General features: G+C 37.2%; 1 protein-coding gene and 1 non-coding gene across 2 annotated transcripts in view; one reads left to right on the top strand and one right to left on the bottom strand.

The window, feature by feature from the left end:
- The first annotated feature begins 1,019 nt into the window (after nt 1-1,019).
- On the top strand, nt 1,020-1,183 carry LOC123612102 (U1 spliceosomal RNA). Its single transcript, XR_012507933.1, has one exon. It is a non-coding gene; the product is annotated as a U1 spliceosomal RNA (small nuclear RNA).
- A 2,055-nt stretch (nt 1,184-3,238) lies between these two features.
- SNX6 (sorting nexin 6) overlaps nt 3,239-17,881 on the bottom strand; it is a 42,587-nt gene continuing 27,944 nt past the window's right edge. The window contains exons 9-14 of the mRNA XM_074365658.1: nt 15,423-15,498; nt 14,636-14,675; nt 10,983-11,069; nt 6,077-6,236; nt 5,910-5,995; nt 3,239-3,935 (exon numbers count right to left, since the gene is read on the bottom strand). Coding sequence (XP_074221759.1) covers nt 3,882-3,935; nt 5,910-5,995; nt 6,077-6,236; nt 10,983-11,069; nt 14,636-14,675; nt 15,423-15,498 — 503 coding nt within the window. The 3' untranslated portion in view covers nt 3,239-3,881. The remainder of the gene's footprint in view (nt 3,936-5,909; nt 5,996-6,076; nt 6,237-10,982; nt 11,070-14,635; nt 14,676-15,422; nt 15,499-17,881) is intronic.

Below are 17,881 nucleotides of genomic sequence, written 5' to 3'. Positions count from 1 at the left end.
CACATACTAAAAAGGAAACTTCTGAGACAACTAACAATCAGAAAGTGTGCTACAATACGTTTCCTCCCATCTTTGCGCAGTTAGGACCTCAGGGAAACCTTCCCTGACCGTGTAATCTCGTCCTGTTAATCGCCTCGCTTCACTTCTTAGCACCGACCATCCAGGAAGACACGATTGTTCAGTCATTTCGATTACATCGGGGAGGATTCACCTTTAACCTCCACTTGATCTCAAGAAAGAACATTCATGTACGTAAGAGGAAAAGGCAAATCCGGACGGCCTTAAGGAGGTATCCTGATCCCTTAGGACTAAAACGTGACATTTCCGTTCATTTGATTTTGAGATCTTTCACTACCCCTTCCTGGCCCACACGTCTACCCTGTGAACAAACGCTGTGCCCTGATAATCTCTGTCCATTTTCCTTTCGCTGTTTCCTGCAACATTAGGTTACTACATAATCTGAGAGAAAGCTCATGAATGAAGATTAAGACAATTTCATGCTAAATTGGTGACGAAACACTGATCTTAGTATTTAAAGTTTAATTAATACTCTGCTGCGTGTCATTTTTGCTGAAAGGAAGGTGAGATCAAACCCGAGCCCCAACCCGCCCCCTCAAATGCCAGGCACCGGGGAACGGGAGCGTCTGTCTTCCCAGGTCCCCCTCCACGTCCCGACTCGTCACCGCGCGGCAACGCCTTCCGGCCCCGACACAGCGCGCTGGCTGGGGAACAGCAGGTCCAGCTTCCTGCACAGGGAGGAACACGACGCCAGGGATGTCCGGCAGGGGCGTGGCGTATGTAGACGAGCACGCGCGCAGAGGCTGCTGGGAACATTCCGCCTGGGCCTCCACGTCCTGCGTGTGAATAACTCGAAGGCTCCCGAGGTTGTTCTCGGGGTGGACGAAGCTGGGGTGAGGGGCGTGCAGGGGGCGAGAGCGCGGAGGCGGCGGGAGGGAAGTGACCGTGGGTGCAGAGCCGGGCGAGCGCGAGGGTGTGGGTGTAGGCGGGGTTAGCAACTCATACTTACCTGGCAGGGGAGATACCATGATCACGAAGGTGGTTTTCCCAGGGCGAGGCTTATCCATTGCACTCCGGATGTGCTGACCCCTGCGATTTCCCCAAATGTGGGAAACTCGACTGCATAATTTGTGGTAGTGGGGGACTGCGTTCGCGCTTTCCCCTGGCTTGTAAGTTTCAAAATCAGTTTCGTTTTATTTGTAACACTCTTGTTTAAGGCCGTGTGTGTAACTTGTAAGTTGTTTTAAGAGTGTTTTTTTTTTTTTTTCTACCCGTGTTTTCAGTATTTTCGGCCAAAAAACTATAAAGATTGATAAGCTGATACAAGTTACTCAGCGTGTTTCAGTACTGGTATGGTTGGGGTTTTGATTTTTTATTTATCCGATTTGTTTTTTTGCTAGGTTAACCATTGTCCATTCTCACTAGTTCCCCGCTTAAAAAAACATCGTTTTGAGCTCCACTTTCGTATAGACCAATCTTTCCACTTTGAGCCTCACTGATATACCAGCAGCTCTAATTTTTTTTTGCTAACCTTCTTTCGTTCCATGAACGCTTCATTCATCTCTCCCCACCGTCGATTCCCTTAGGGCCATCCCTACAACCTGGTTGCTGCTCTTCCTCTCGGAGCATAAAGCAACACCCGAGGAAACCCCAGGTTGTCCATTGCAGGGCTTTGTTTCTGCCGCTGCGCGTCTTCTCATTTCACCTTTGTGTCCCCTAGGCAGGAGATGATCAGTAAGTTTTATGAATGCCACAACTCAACAGCAGTCAATCCAGAGCTAGCTATTTTTATGAGACTAAGTGAGCTATGGAATACATGTTTCAACTGTTCTAGACAAAGTAGAATCTTACCAAAGTGCTCGAGGGAGTAACATACATGTTTTCCCTTATTTGTACATTTTGTTAGTGAGAAGACATTTGCATAGTGTGGGCAACTCATTTATGCATGTATGTATTAAACACCCCCACCACACACGCGCACACACAGTAATATGTAACTGCTGCTTCCAGTCTACCCTCACTCCATCAAGTTCAAGCACTCAGAACATGTCAACCAAGGGCTAAGGGAGTACCTTCCACTCTACCCTCTTCCCGGAAAAAGACTACGTCAGTAGAAAGATTAGCTGATGGATGTGTGGAAAATGGTACGGCTTTCTGCCCTGTACTTTTATTTATTTATTTATTTTTTTAGTATTTACACAGCATCTTCACATTTTCAAAGCACTGTATCAACATTTATTAATCCTCACAACACCCCTGTGAGGTAGGTCAATATGTCCTTTATGGTAGAGAAACTGAGGCAGAGAGGTCAATGGAACCTGTCTGAGGTCACAGGGACAGCCAGTGACGGGACTGCACCCAAATCCACAAGCTAGGGCTCTGGTCTCACATTCACGCACTGGTGGGCATCCAGGGCCACATCCTCACCAGTGAAGGTGACATGGAGAACAAAACACACAGATCTCTCAGCCAACACAAACATCAACGGTTCAAACACCACCAAGGAACAACGTCAATTAAAGTGAGAAACATTGCTTGGCACCAGTGAGGCAAGAGAAGAAGCCACGGAGCAAGGCTGGAATCACAACAGCTGTGAGACCCAGGACGGTTTAGGAAAACAAAGCAGGAACCCCCTGGAGGGGTGACCAACACAAATACCTGTGGTTTCCACACGGGAGACAAGCTAGAGAAAGACAGCGGAAAAATCCAACTGCCCAATCTAATTTTAAACTAGGAACAACACAACGTTCATTCACATTAAAAAGGGCAAGAATATTTGCAATGTAACTACTCACAGTTAGTATCCTTTTTGTACCCTTTTATTCCAAATATTCTCACTCTTTCCCCACTGACAAGTGCTGTTTCCTATATACTTCTCTCTACATACCAGTCTGTACACTGCCATGTGTCTCATGGCTGATTGGCTGAGCTAGGGATGGAATCCTGGAAATCGTAACAGACCATACTCTCCGTTCCTGTATTTCAGCAACAGCTGTCCCTATAACTTGCCTCTGCCCAATTCCATCTTATATGAAGTGCTAAACACACAGAGAAGCAGTTCATTCTTTTGTAAAGTGATCGGTGAACATGGTTCAATATGCTATTTTAAAAGAAATAAGAAAAAAGAAAAACTAAGACCTGCACTATAGAGCGTTTGTAGGAGTAGATTATAGCTACTCCCGATTTCAGAGTGATACAATGACCACAGAGTTAAAAACTATCACTGTTATCACTGTTTATTTGACAATAGTCGGTTTAGTCTACAAGTTTAAGGCAAACATACTAATGCATTTGCTTTTCTTCAGAAATCATACTTATAAAGATTACATAAAGTCTGTCCCAAACTTCTAAGAAATGTTCATTAATTAAAAATAAGTCTGATTAAGATGCTTTACCAGGATACAAGATTGAACTAAGGTGGTGTGTACAATGCTTTTTAAAAACAAAATTCAAAAAAAGGTAACGGCAATCGTTATCTTGTTTGAACAATGCATTTTAAAGGGTTAAACTTCAGAAATTACTGAAAGGTAAATAAGATTGGCAGCCGTAAGTAATATTCATAAAATAAACACAGCTATAGAGGCTACTTAAAAAAAGACTGAACTTTGGGCTTCTGAAGAGGAGGAGGGCTCGGTGATGGGCAACTGCCGGGTGCGCAGGCGCAGGAGCGCAGCCTCCCACCGCGCAGACCGAGGCGCCATGGACTGCACCGCTCTAGTCCCGATCCTCCGAGAGAGAGTAGATGCACTTTGTCAGCTGTTTCTTTTGTTTCCAGTGAGCAGTAAATGCCTAACATCATTAAGAAAAAATAAAATAAAATCTGAAGGAAGGCAGCCCTTTTTAACTGGAAGGTGGAGTGTGGCTTATGTGTCTCCATTTAACACTGCCAGGCAGTTCTGCAACAACTGAAGGTTACCCTGGAAAGGAAGAGAAAATAAACGGTGAGGTTCTAGTAGTTTGGAAGAGTCTTACTGAAAATATACAGTATTAGAAATCACATAACTTTAAATTAGTTAAGATTAATGATGTTAAGACAAATGATTAATACTGAACATTTTCTGATAGGCTATCACATTCTTTTGGCCATTAAAATATACACATTAGCATAGATTTATAGCAGTTTTTATAAAAATAGTAAGATTACCTACAAAAGTATTCTATAAAATTCACACCTAAGTGCCCATTTGCAAAGCATGTTTTATGTAAAGACAAATTTAAGTACATTTAGGTTACATCGATATATAAATGGTGATGAAAGAAAACCCTCTCCTTAGAGTAGAAAGTCAACTATAATGTATAAAGAATGATGGAATTAGAAAATGGCTGTTGGCAATTATCATCATAATAATTGATTCAGACAAAAATCATGAATGGATGCTAAAAACAGTACAAGATTGAAATGCCAGTGCTGTATCCATTAGTATGTGCAACTACATAATTAAAATTTCTCTTAATTAAAGTTAAATAAAAACTCAAGTCCTCAGTTGCACTATCCACATTTCAAGTGTTCATAGCCACATGTGGCTAGCGCCTACCATACTGGACAGTGCTGATTACAGCATATTGCTACTATGCCGCAAAGTTCTATTGTCCAGTGTTGGCTGAGTGATGGGGTATTTAACAGTCTCAAGTATCTCCCCACAGAATACTACTAATACTTTTTTTTTAATGGAGGTACTGGGGATTGAACCCAGGACCTTATGCATGCTAAGCATGCACTCTACCACTGAGCTAGTACCCTCCCCACAAAAACTTAATTCCAAAGATCTCAATGTGCTGGGCTAAAAATAAACAAGCTAAAATTTGACAAAAATGTGGCCTGCAATTACATTTAAAAAAATAAATTCTCAATAAATGAAAAAGTTCTAGAGATCCATTGTACAACAATGTGAATGTACTTAACACTACTTAACTATACACTTAAAAATGGTTAAGATGCTAAATTTTATCTTATGTCCTTCTTACCATGAAAAAAATTACTAAAAAAAAAAAATTAAACACACAACTACAAGGTGGGAGGTTTAAGAAATGACTTATAAGAGGGAAGGAAAAAAATGTGATTATAGCCAAATCAAGCAGTATGGCAGTTAAAAAATCTCTTATACCTATAAAACATGCTATAGGAAGAAATGTGTACAATTATCAGTCCATGTATGCAGAAGTGTTTCCATTTTCAGGTATAGTATTTTAAAAAGGTAATGCAGTAGGGCAATAATACAATAAAAAGCTTGTTGAGGTATGTGGGATGAAAAATATTTAGCCCAAGGATGTCTGACATGGAGAAGAGAAGATATAAAAAGAATATAAAACGTTTAAATACCTAAAGGGTAAACTGTGAGGAGGAATTAAACTTATCTTTCTTATTTTAGGTGACAAAACTTAGACCACCAATATGTCACAGTTACAAAGAAGTCGACTTGTGTTCATTTATAGCATGTCCCAAAAATCTCAGGCAGTTTTAATAATTTTAATAAATTTAGCTTAATAATTTTAGACTTGTAAATGCTATACATGTATCAAAAATAACATTCAACAGTTTTTACAAACTTCCATAATACTTATTTACAGTTTGGAGAATTCTGAATACATTTTGATTTTCAGTCCCTTTGAAGATAGCAAATATTAAATACATTTTTAAGTGATGTTTTTATTAAGGAAGATCAATTTTTTTTAACACCTGGTCAAAAACTGATACTTGTTTTCCACATTAGGCACTAGACTCTCGCAGAGCTGACCATTAGAGACATTACAGATACTATTCTTTAAATGAGACGATCTTTAAAATCTCTCTCAATTCTAAGATTCTCTTTTTAAAGTCAGTATAAGGTTTCAAAACTGATTCACTTCTAAATTATGTCACTTAAATTACTAAATCTTTAATATGACACTACCTTTGCATGCTTCAGTTCTAACTCTGCCAGTTCCACTAAATTCTTTCTGAATGCAGCAACTCTTCTTGTCTTAAAATCTATAAGTTCTGTGAACAAAACAAATTAGAATTAACTATGTATATAATAGTCTAAACATACCTTATAAATAAAGGTTAGAATAAAAGTACCTTGCTTTGCAGATTCAGATATTTTTTCAAATTTCTGACAGCATAATTGTTGGGATGTTTCAGCCTGAAGAACATCTTTATTTTTTGCTCTTGCTTTATCCAGTGCTTTATTTGCATTTTCATAATCCACTAGTGACCTAGATCTTCGATAGAGGAGATCCTACAGAACAGAATGCCTCACAATAATATATGCTGCATGTTTCTAGCAGTTACCTTCAACCACCACCGCCTCAATCATCATGAGCTGACACCTGTACAGTGAGTACCACTTGTCAGTTACTCTTCTAAATGGTTTTTTAAATTACAGCTTTATTGAGATATAATTCAATCACCAGACAACTCATTTAAAGTGCACAATGGTTTTTTAGTATGCTCCCAGAGTTGTGTAACCATCATTACAACCAATTTTAGAACATTTTTGTCATCCAAGAAGAAACCCAACATCCACTAGCAGTCACTCTCCATTTCCGCCCACACCCCCCACATTCTGCCATGGACAACCATTAATTTGCTTTCTGTCTCTATAGATTTGCCTATTCTGGACATTTCATTAAAAAAGGGACTCATATAATATGTGGCCTTTTGTGTCTGTTTTTTTAACTTAGTATAAAGTTTCAAGTTCATCCATGTTATAGCATGAATCAATTTTTAATTTATTGCTAAAAATATTTCATTGTATGGATGTAACACACTGATTTATCCATTCATCAGGTGACAGACATTTGTTTCTACTTTTTGGTTATTTCACAATAACGCTGTTATGAACATACATTTTTGTGTGTACATGTTTTCATTTTTCATTTCTCTTTCATATCTCATTACTTAGGACTGGAATTGCTAGATCACCTCATAACTCTACACTGAACCTTTCTGAGAAACTGCCAGACTATTTCCAAAGTGATGGCACCATTTTACATTCCCACCAAAACTATGTGAGGGTTCCAACTTCTTCACATTCTTGTCAACACCGTTATCTGTCTCTTTGATTACAACTGTCCTAGTGCATGGGAACTGCTACCTCCCTGTGGTTCGGACATGCATTTCCATGATGGCTAGTGATGTTGACCATCTCTTTATGTACTCACTGGCCATTTGTATATCTTCTTTGGAGAAACATTTATTCAAGTCTTTTGCCCATTTTTTAATTGGGCTCTTTATCTTCTTATTGAGTTATGAGAGTTCTTGACATTATCTGGATACCAGTCACTTACTAGGGAATTGTATGATTTGCAAATATTTTCTCTGGTTCTGTGGGTTTTTTTCACTTTTCTTGATAGTGTTTTTGATATACAAAATTTTAGACAACCAAGTTTTTGAATTTTAATAAAGTCCAGTTTACTTTTCTTTGGTTGGTGTGCTTCTGGTGTCATATCTAAGAAATCAATGCCTAATTAAGGTACTATTTTATAAAAAAGATTCATGTGTTTTCTTCTAAAAACATTATAGTTTTAGCCCTTATATTCAGATCTTTGATCCACTGAGTAAACTTCTATCCACAGTGTGAGGAAGGTCTTTTTCATGTGACCCTTCAGTTGTCCCAGGACTGTTTGTTGAAAGTCTGTTCTTTTCCTCACTGAATTGTCTTAGCACTCGGTCAACAATCAATTGATTGTATCCTCAGCAAACTAGGAATAGGAGGAATTTTCTGAACTTGATAAAGAACATCTACAAAAAACCTGCAGCTAACATCATACTTAGTGGTGAGAAACTAGAAGCTTTCCCACTAATACCAGGAATAACACAAGGACATCCCATCTCACCACTCTTTCTCAATATCATACTGAAGGTCCCGGCTAATGCAAAAAGAAAAAGAAAAAGCAGGAAATATACAGAACTGGGAGGAAGAAATAAAACTGTCTCTTGTTTATAGATGACAGATGACATGACTGTTTATGTAGAAAAAACTCCTGGAATTAATAAATGAGTGTAATAAAGTTTTAGGAGACAACATTAGTACACAAAAGTAAATTGCTTTCTTGTATACCAGCAATGAATAAGTGGAATTTGAAATTAAAAATACAATATCATTTATATTATTTAGCACCCCAGAAAATAAAATACCTAGGTATTAAGTAGGTAAGATTAATTAGGTAGTAATTGATTCCAACCAAAACCCCAGCAAGTTATTCTATAGATATCGACAAACTGATTCTAAACGTTGTGTGAAGAGGCAAAACACACAGAATAACTAACACAACAGTGAAGGAGAAGAACAAAGTCAGAGGACGAACACTACCTACTTTAAGCCTTATTGTAAAGGTACAGTAATCTAGGCCGTGTGGTACTGGTGAAAGAACAGACAAATACATCAATAGAACAGAACAGAGAGCCCAGAACCAGACTCACACAAATACAGTCAACTGATCCTTTAATAAAGGAGCAAAGTAGGGGGGAGGGTATAGCTCAAGTGGTAGAGTGCCTGCCTAGCATGCATGAGGTCCTGGGTTCAATCTCTAGTACCTCCTCCAAGAGTAAATAAATAAATAAACCTAGATACCTACCCCCACCAAAAAATAAAAATAAAAATAAAAAATAAAAATAAAGGAGCAAAGGCAATACAATGGAGAAAAGATAATCTTTTCAACAAGTGCTGGGAAATCTGGATATCCACATGCAAACAAATGAATTTATACACAGACCTTATACCCTTTACAAGTATTAACAAAATGGATCACAGACCTAAATGTAAAACACAAAGTACAGGAGAAAACCCGATGACCCTGGGCTTGGTGATGACTTTTTAGATACGACACAAAGGGATGATCTATGAAAGAAATAACTGGTAAGCTGGACTTCATTAAAATTAAAAATTTCTGCTCTGCAAAAGGCACTGTCAAGAGGATGAGAAGACAAGCCACCAGACTGAGAAAAAAATATTTACAAAAGGTATCTGATAAAAGAACTACTACCCAAAATATACAAAGACCTCTTAAAACTTAATAATAGTAAAAGGAACAATCCAAGTAAAAAATGGGCCAAAGATTATTCCCCCCCACCTTTTTTGACAGACACCTTACCAAATAAGATACAAAGATGGCAAATAAGTTTGGGAAAAGATGCTCCACATCAAATGCCATCAGGGAAATGCAAATTCAAAACAACAATGAGATACCACTATACACCTGTTAGAATGGCCAAAATCTACAATTCTGACAACACCAAATACTGATGAGGACGTGAAGCAACAGGAACTCTCATTCACTGCTGGTGGGAATGCAAAATGATATAACCACTCTGGAAGACAGTTTGGTAGAACTAAACATAGTCTTACCATATAATCCAGCAACTGTGCTCCTTGATACTTATTACTCAAAGGTGTTGGAAACACATGTCCACAAAAAAACCCGCACATGGATGTTTATAGCAGCTTTTTTCTTAATTGCCAAAACACGGAAGCAACCAAGATGTCTTTCAGTAGGTCAGTGGATAAATAAACTTGGTGTATCCAGGCAATAGAATATTATTCATTGCTAAAGAGAAATGAGCTATCAAGCCATGAAAAGACAGAAAGGAAACTTAAATGTGTGCTACTAAGTGAAGAAACCAATATGAACAGGCCCAAGTATATGACATTTTGGAAAAGGCAAAACTATGGAGATGATAAAAAAAATCAACAGAGGCTGGGGGAAGACAGATGAACAGATGGAGTACAGAGACTCTTAGGGCAGTGAAACTATTCTATATGATACTTATAATGGTAGACACATGTCATCATACATCTGCCACACCTATAGAATGTACACCACCAAGAGTGAACGCTCCTGTAAACTATGGTCTTTATTGTTTAGTTTCTTTCACTCAGCAAAATTATTTTGAGAGTGATCCATTCTGTTGCATGCTTATGTAGTTTATTCCCTTTTATTGTTAAGTAGCATTCCACTGCACAAATACACCACAATTTGTTTATCCATTCTGCTGCTTGTTGGTGGACATTTGGGTTGTTGCCAGGTTTCAGCTATTACAATAAAGCTGTTGTGAACATTTGTGGGGACATAAGCTTTCTAATACCTAGGACTAGAATGACTGGATCACAGAGTGGATGTATGTTCAATTTTTTAAGAAACTGCAAAACTTTTCCAAAGTATTATAGAATACTCCCACTAATGGTGCGTGAAAGTTCTAGTTACTATAATTTTTGTCAGAGTGGTGCATTTTAACCATTCTAATTAAGGTGTGTAGTGATTCCTCACTGTAGTTTTAGTTCTCACAATTAAATTTCAATTTTTTCTTGTGGTTACTAAAAAATTTGGATTTACTTTTAGAGTCATCTTCTAAAAAGTTACTCATTGACAATTACATATTATATAATAAAATAATAAATTTAATGTCTTCAAAAATCAACAATTTATTTTATCCCTACTCATCCAGTGTAAATCATTTATAAGACTTAATTTGATCTATAATAATTTGATATGGACAGTATTAGAACTACTGAAATCCTCCAGGTTAAAAAGGTTATTCATAATTTGATAAGGAATGAAAGAAAAATGTTCAAAGCACTACTGATCAGATGGGAATTTTCTGTACAATATCTCAATTAATAAATTAACATTGAATTTGGACTATTTTAGCCACTAGGTCTTCAGTGCTTCTTAGATTTTTTTATTCAACATTTTTTTGATTAGTAAGAGTTTTAGTGTTGCACACAGACAGATTTCCAAAGGGAAAAGTTGAGATGCCTTGTTTTATGGCTCACTCACTTTTAATCTAAAATAATTTTTTAAATATTTTTTTAAAAATTATAGTATAGTTGATTTACAATGTTGGGTTATATATGGTGTATAGCATAGTGATTCAGTTATATATATACATATATATATTCTTTTTCATTATAGGTTACTACAAGATATCAAATACAGTTCCCTGTTAAAATAGCTCATTTTAAAAAAACAATGAATAAAGTTACCTTAGCAGCTTGAGATTCTCTTAAGTAATATTTTAAAAGGTCAGAAAGTTTGAGGTCCTCATCAGCTGACACTCGTGCTTCTATTTTCTGAAAAAGGGGAAAAATTGGGTATTTAATCATTACTTACATTCTACACTGTGTTTTCTTTAACTACTGTAAAAAAATCAAAGTTATAAGAAATTATGGTACCAATTCCTATTTAATCTAAGTTTCCTTCCCTTCTCCTTTCTTCTAGCCTGTTACTTTCCTTTGTAACTGACAAAATGAACACAAAAAAGATGAGAACAAATGAGATTAGTGAATTTATGGGAGGGCTCTATATTTGACTCAAGTTCTGGCTGTAATGAGTTTCAGTATCATATTTCAACTCCATTTGTATTTTCTCTCTATTCATTTCAATGGCAACCAATATATACACATGATTATAAAGTAATAAAGGGTGGCAACAGTAGTAGACTAGGTAATTCAAGCCAATCCTCCTGCTGTGGACAACCAGGAAATAACGTCAAAACATCAACAAAATGTGCTCGAAGGCACCAGAGAGTAATAAACAGATGTGGTTAGTCTGAGTTGGGATCAAGTCAGACTAAAAGGATGAGAACACTTCATTCGGTCTAGAGAGACAGAGGATAAAGAAGGATGTATTACATCAACCAAATACAATATGGGGACCTCGTTTGGATCCTGACTCAAACAAACTCCACCGTAAAAAGCCACTGATGAGACAACTGGGAACATCTGCATACTAGACATCTGATGACACTAAGGGGAGTCACTGGTAATTGTATTGCTGCATTAAAATTAATTCTTACCTTAAAAAAGAGAGAGAGATGTGCACAAAGGGCAGAAAACAATAAATATGGACACTTTTGGAAGAAAAGAACTTTAGCTAATGTAGGAAATGTAACATTAAGGAAATCTGGGTGACACATGTATAAAAATTCTTTGTACTATTCTCCCAACTTTTCTGTAAGTTTGAAATCACTGTCAAAATAAAAAGTTAAAGTTAAAAAACCCTATGCATCTACCAGAATGGCTAAAATAATAAAAATACCAAATACTATAACCGTCTGCAGCAGCTCAACGCTCACATTCACTCTGGTGGGAAGGTAAGTTGGTCGAATCACTCTGGGAAACAATGTGGCAGTATCTACAGAAGCTTTTCACAGGGACCTCCTGCGACCTACAGTCAGCAGACATGCATACTCATGTTCAGCTGAAGATATATAAGAATGGTCTTAGCAGTACTCTTTGTAAAGAGCCCCAAACTAGAAATTATCCAAGTGCCTACCAGTGGTAGAACAGATAAATAGTTAGGTATATTCTTGCAATGGAGAATTACACAGCAGTAAGAATGAAGGAACTATATACCTCTACGCAACAACTCTGATGAATCTCACATATGTAATGTTGAGTAAAAGACACCAGACATAAAAGAACATATACTACATCATGCATTTATATAAAATATGAAAATAAAACTGATTTCTGCTGTTAGAAGCTAGACTAGTGGTTAGCCTCACAGGAGGTGGTGACTCATAAAGCAGCTGAAGTGGGGCAGGGCATCTGGGTTGCTGGTAAAGTTCCATTTCTTGATCTGGGTGCTCATTATATGGGTGTGTTAAATTTGAAACATTTCAGTGAGCTGTACACTTGTGCTATGTGCTCTTTCCTACATGCATAATATACTTCAATAAAAAGGAAAAACTTGAAGTTTCTTAAAAAATAAGTACTTTATGGAAAAATAAACTTATGGAACTTCTTAACCTAAAAGACAAGAGCACAGACACAAAGTATCTTCAAAATTGATTTAGATAAATCTAGGTAACATGCCAGATGATGCTGAGTGCTTTTAAGTATGGCTCCTCTCCGTCCATTAAGAAGTAGGGTATGCGTCCTCTCCCCTGAATCTGGGCTCTAAGACAGCTTGACCAATCCATGAGTCCTGCTGTGCCAGTTTCCAGGTCCAGGCCTTACAACACCAGCAGCTTCCACTTCTGGGATGCTCACTTTTGGAACCTCTTTACCAAGCTGTGAAGCAGCAGCTCCATGGAAAAGTCACATGTAGGTGTTAACAGCCAACAGCCAGAGAAGTTCTTGCTGAAGGCCAGTATCAAGTCCCAGACAGAGGGGGTGAAAGAGTCTTAAGATGATTCCAGTGCCTGGCCTTCACATCTTCCCTGATGAGGCCCCAGAGGTCATGGAACAGAGGCAAGCCAGCTCTGCTGTGCCCTGTCTGAATTCCTGAACCCGAGTTCATTTGCATCATAAAATGGTTGCTGTTTTAAGCTACTGATTTTAGGATGGTTGTTACACAGCAGTGATAACCAGAACAACATTCAAAGGCTAAAGGAAATAAGAATCGTGGGGCTATGGAAATGTGCCACCCAGATTTCCTTCGAGAGCAATGCTTGCTGCAAGGAGCATAGCTGACTAAGAGCCCCAAATGCAGGTCTCTCTGGATCTAGAACCATGTTTACACCAAGGTTATTTTCCATCCTCCTGTCCTGGCCTCGGCTATGCACCAATTGACAGAGCACAGGTAGCAGTGTCAGCCCATTCTTGTCTGATGCACAGCTCCTCCGATGGGCAACTCTGGCTCAGGGACTCTCCTCTGACCTGGACAAAGCTTTCTTAGAACTGCGCTACAGCCTGAAACTGTTCCAACTCAGTCCTTCCTCTCCCTCTGCAGGTGCAGACCTGCACTGTGATCTGAAGGCTCCTCCTGTCTACCCCTGCTCCTCTCCCTTTGTTCTTCATAACAAACCTCTTATACATCTAATCCCATCTTGCTGTCTGCTTCTGAAAGAACTGACACATAAGGCTATTTTGTGATAGATTCCCATTCTTTCCCCCTTCCCCCAAACTCACCCTCTCACCCTACCCATTGTTTTGAATGTAAATGCACACACACACACAATTACATCTTCCTAGAAAATGTTCACTGGTACAGATAACAAAGGCAGGAAAGAGGCTGTATGGACCCAACTGTGACACTGACATAGATAAGAACTTTTCCCATGTGAGAGAATGTCTCCTCTTGTCTCTACTACACACAATTGAACTGACAAGGTCATGCTGAAGTCAGATTTCTACAATGGACTAGCCACCACCACTCTCAGCTAAGGACCATTAAACATCTAATGAACATTTTCACTATTCTATCAACTGATAAAAACGTTAAATATTATTTAATGATCACAATGTTCACAAGTATGACCCTTAAAAACCAAGACTATATCAGTATTAAATTATTACTACTATGAATGAAAGCTTTCTGCAGTTGTATACTTGTTTTATATTGATACAACTCACCTTTAAACCAGTGTGGCACGGGGAATCAAAAGCAATATCATCTTGGTAAAGTAACGAATCCAAGATTTTCTTCTAGCTTACAAAGCCCCAGGAAAGGATCATTCTTCATAAAAGTAAACTCAGTCACCATAATTAACATGTTTTCTGATCAAGACTATGAACTTTTACATATACACCAAAAATTAAAATTCCTGAAAAACTCTCATTTTCAAATCTAAATTTGCCTCATCTTTCTGAAGTATAATTCATCTTTCTCAATTAAACACAGCCCAGCAAGTTAAACACTACTGTACTCAGAGATTTATACTCCCAAAGAAAGGTTAATTAATAGTACTTACTCTTGTTTTGTCAAATAGTTCTGAAACTTTAAGAAAAAACCTAGAAGGGAAAAATATTTCATCATAAGCTACCTTTGAAATAATTTTCTATTTCAAATGTTCAGAGAATGTGCCACAAACCATATTAATAATGAGCATTCTTATTTCATTACAATATTTAACAGTCCTGCTCACTGTAGACTTAATTTAGTTGAAAAAGTCTCTCTGTATCTCCACCCATATAACAGACTCTCTTAATCTTGTTACAGAAAATCTTTCAACAGTCTAAGCCATACACTAAAAATTTAAAAATACTAAAGTCTATACCTTCAAATTATTACAGAAGTACAGAACAATCACATCCAAAGAGACAAAAAGCTAATTTAAAAGGAAAATACTAGAGTTGGAATATTTTCAAATAGAGCTGCTTTGTTTTGGACAATAACAGAAATGAATAACCCATTTCTACCTCAGATTCACTTTCATTTTTAACTAAAAAGTCTATCTCTCAAATGCTGACACCAACTAAAATATAACCCAATGCCAAACTATTAAAGGGTATTCTGTAAAGTATGTAATTATAGGTGACATTATAATTGGATTAGGGCAAATACTTTTGAAAGCTAAAATACTAATTTTATGAACTTTGCTTTACTATAAAGAACTTGCTTTGACAGGTCTGTGTCAGATAAAACATGGGAAGGTTGACTTTCTCCCTGCCTGCTGGGTCAGAAGTATTCTGTGTGCTCAGGCTGCCAACAAAAATTTTGTTTTATTTAGAGGTAATGTTTTAAATCAGAATCCTTACTTGCATATATCTGTAGAATCCTGAGTTCCTAAAGCATATAATGAAGAACCAATTCTATTGTAATCATCTGCAGCACCTATGGAAAAATTAAGAACTTAAATATATTTATTTATTGATTTAAAAATAGTTACTGAATATCTATCTGCCCAAAATTGTGTATATAATATGAGATACACAAAGGCTAGTGAAAGAATGACAAAAACTCTAATACAATATGATGAATATTACATTAGAAGTACATACAAACTGCTTTGGGAGCAGGGGAAACAGATGATTCCACCTGAGTGAGTCAGGAAAGTATTTACAGACAAGACAGAAGGAGTTGGAGCTTGTAGGATGGGCAAATCTTTTCCAGGCAAAGTGGAGGAGAGGGCATTCTGGATAAACAGGAGAGCATGGAGAAAGGCCAGGGAGATATAAAAGAGCAAAGTATATTCAGAGAGCACTGCAGGGTACACAGGGGAGTGGAAAGAGGTGAAGATGGGAAATAAATTGGAAGCAACTTGGGGGAAAAAAGGTTTTGTAAGCCATGACAGAGTTTGGATTTGAGCTCTTGGGAATGGATGTTATTAAACATTTTAAAATCCTAGTAGTAGTGAAATCAACCAGATAAAGATTTTAGATTAAAAAAATTCTGCTGCCTGGAATAAAGACCAAGAGTGGAGAGACAAAAAAGGCAGACTGACCAACCAGGAAGCTGCTGTGTCAGATGCTGAGGGTCAGGATTAAGGGAGTGAGAACAGTAAGAGCAGAGAGGAACCAACAAAGCTCAAAGATACTTAGTAAATGTCATAGGTAGGATTTACAAACAGCACACCTGAGGTAGGAGCTTGGGAAGCTGGATGAATAGTGGCACCATTACCCCTGGGTGCTAGGAAGCAAAGTACTCAACTTCTGCACAGTACTCTTCCTAGGGCTTGCCCCACAGGACAACACAGGACAATGCACTTGTCGAGAAAAGATTATAATGGAGCTTCTATTAATTTCAGAAAAAGAACAATATAGTGCAATGGTTAAGAGCATGGACCTGGAACCAAACTGTCCAATCCCAGCTTGCCAATTTCCTAGCTGTACAACCTTGGGCATATCACTTAACCTGTCTGTGCCTCAGTTTCCTCATCTGGAAATAGAGAAAATAATAGTGCCCACATCACATAATTATTTGGAGGATTAAATGAGTTAGTAAATGTTACTATGTAGCTGGCACACAGTATGTACAGTACTACACAAATATTTGCTATTATTAATGAAATCCATGACATGAATACTTATATGGAAATTCTCCCTTATACTAGCAGTATTTTTATAAGGCTTTTAAAAAAATGTATTTATTCCCTAATAAAACAGTAATCTTTATACTTTTTTAATTTGCACAAAATTACATTCAACTGATAAGGCTGAAATTTGGTGACTCTACTTATTGTTACTCAAAACAACTATTCTGGCATCTTTTATAAAGAAACTTTGAGTACAAACTTTAGACTCTCAACAGTAACTTCTAAAATATGAGGCTTTTCATCATTATCTTACCCTAAAAGGTTAAGTTAAAAAATAAATAAGTAATACTTAAAAATCACTTAAAGGTTGGTTTATTGAGAGGCAGGAATCAAAAATGGTTTTTGTGACTGGGGAAATCCAAATAAAGACTACAGTGTAGTTAAGAGTATTATACCAGTATTAATGTATTAGTTTTGACAACTGCACCATAGTAGTATACGATGTTAACATCAGAATAAGCTGGTGAAGGCTATACAGGAACACTCTGTACTACCTTTGAATCTGTTCTTTAAGTCTAAAATTATTATTTAAAAATAAAGATATTTAAAAACTCAAAAAAAGGTTTTTGTGCTTAATATTGAATATATTAATATTTCATATTTAAGCTGACCTTGAAATTATTTTTTAGAGCAAGAAATTCCTGTATTCTAATATCTGGCTCTGAGAACACTACCCTCCCTCCTTAGCTATTACAGCATTATGTGATCATGAAAAATAGACAAACTGTCTTAATTTTATACATCACAGTGAGTTGAAAAGTTTAAATTTTCATAACCCAGGATAAGCTCATTAATTACAAAAATTTTTTTTTTCAATTTTGTAAAATTTTATTAAAGCTGACCCTTGAACAACGTAGGGGCTAGGGGGCTGACCCTCCCCGCAGTGGAGAATCCTTATTTAACTGTACAGTTGCCCCTGTATCCACGGTTCAGGATCTGCAGATTTACCCAGTCTTGGATAGTGTAGTGCTATGGTACATATTCACTGAAAATAATCTGCGTAAGAGAGGACCCACATAGTTCAAACCTGTGTTGCTCAAGGGTCCACTGTATATGTAATGTAATTAATTATATGTAATAATTGTATTTTTGTAAAATAGGTTCACTATCATCCTCTTAAAGCACCATTCCATTTGGCCAAATAAATAGAATTAATAAGAATCACTAATATTTTCTGCCATT

This window comes from Camelus bactrianus, chromosome 6 (assembly GCF_048773025.1).
Source record: "Camelus bactrianus isolate YW-2024 breed Bactrian camel chromosome 6, ASM4877302v1, whole genome shotgun sequence".
Classification (NCBI taxonomy): domain Eukaryota; kingdom Metazoa; phylum Chordata; class Mammalia; order Artiodactyla; family Camelidae; genus Camelus; species Camelus bactrianus.
Note: the sequence above shows the minus strand (reverse complement) of the source record. Positions and strands in the feature narration are given on the sequence as shown.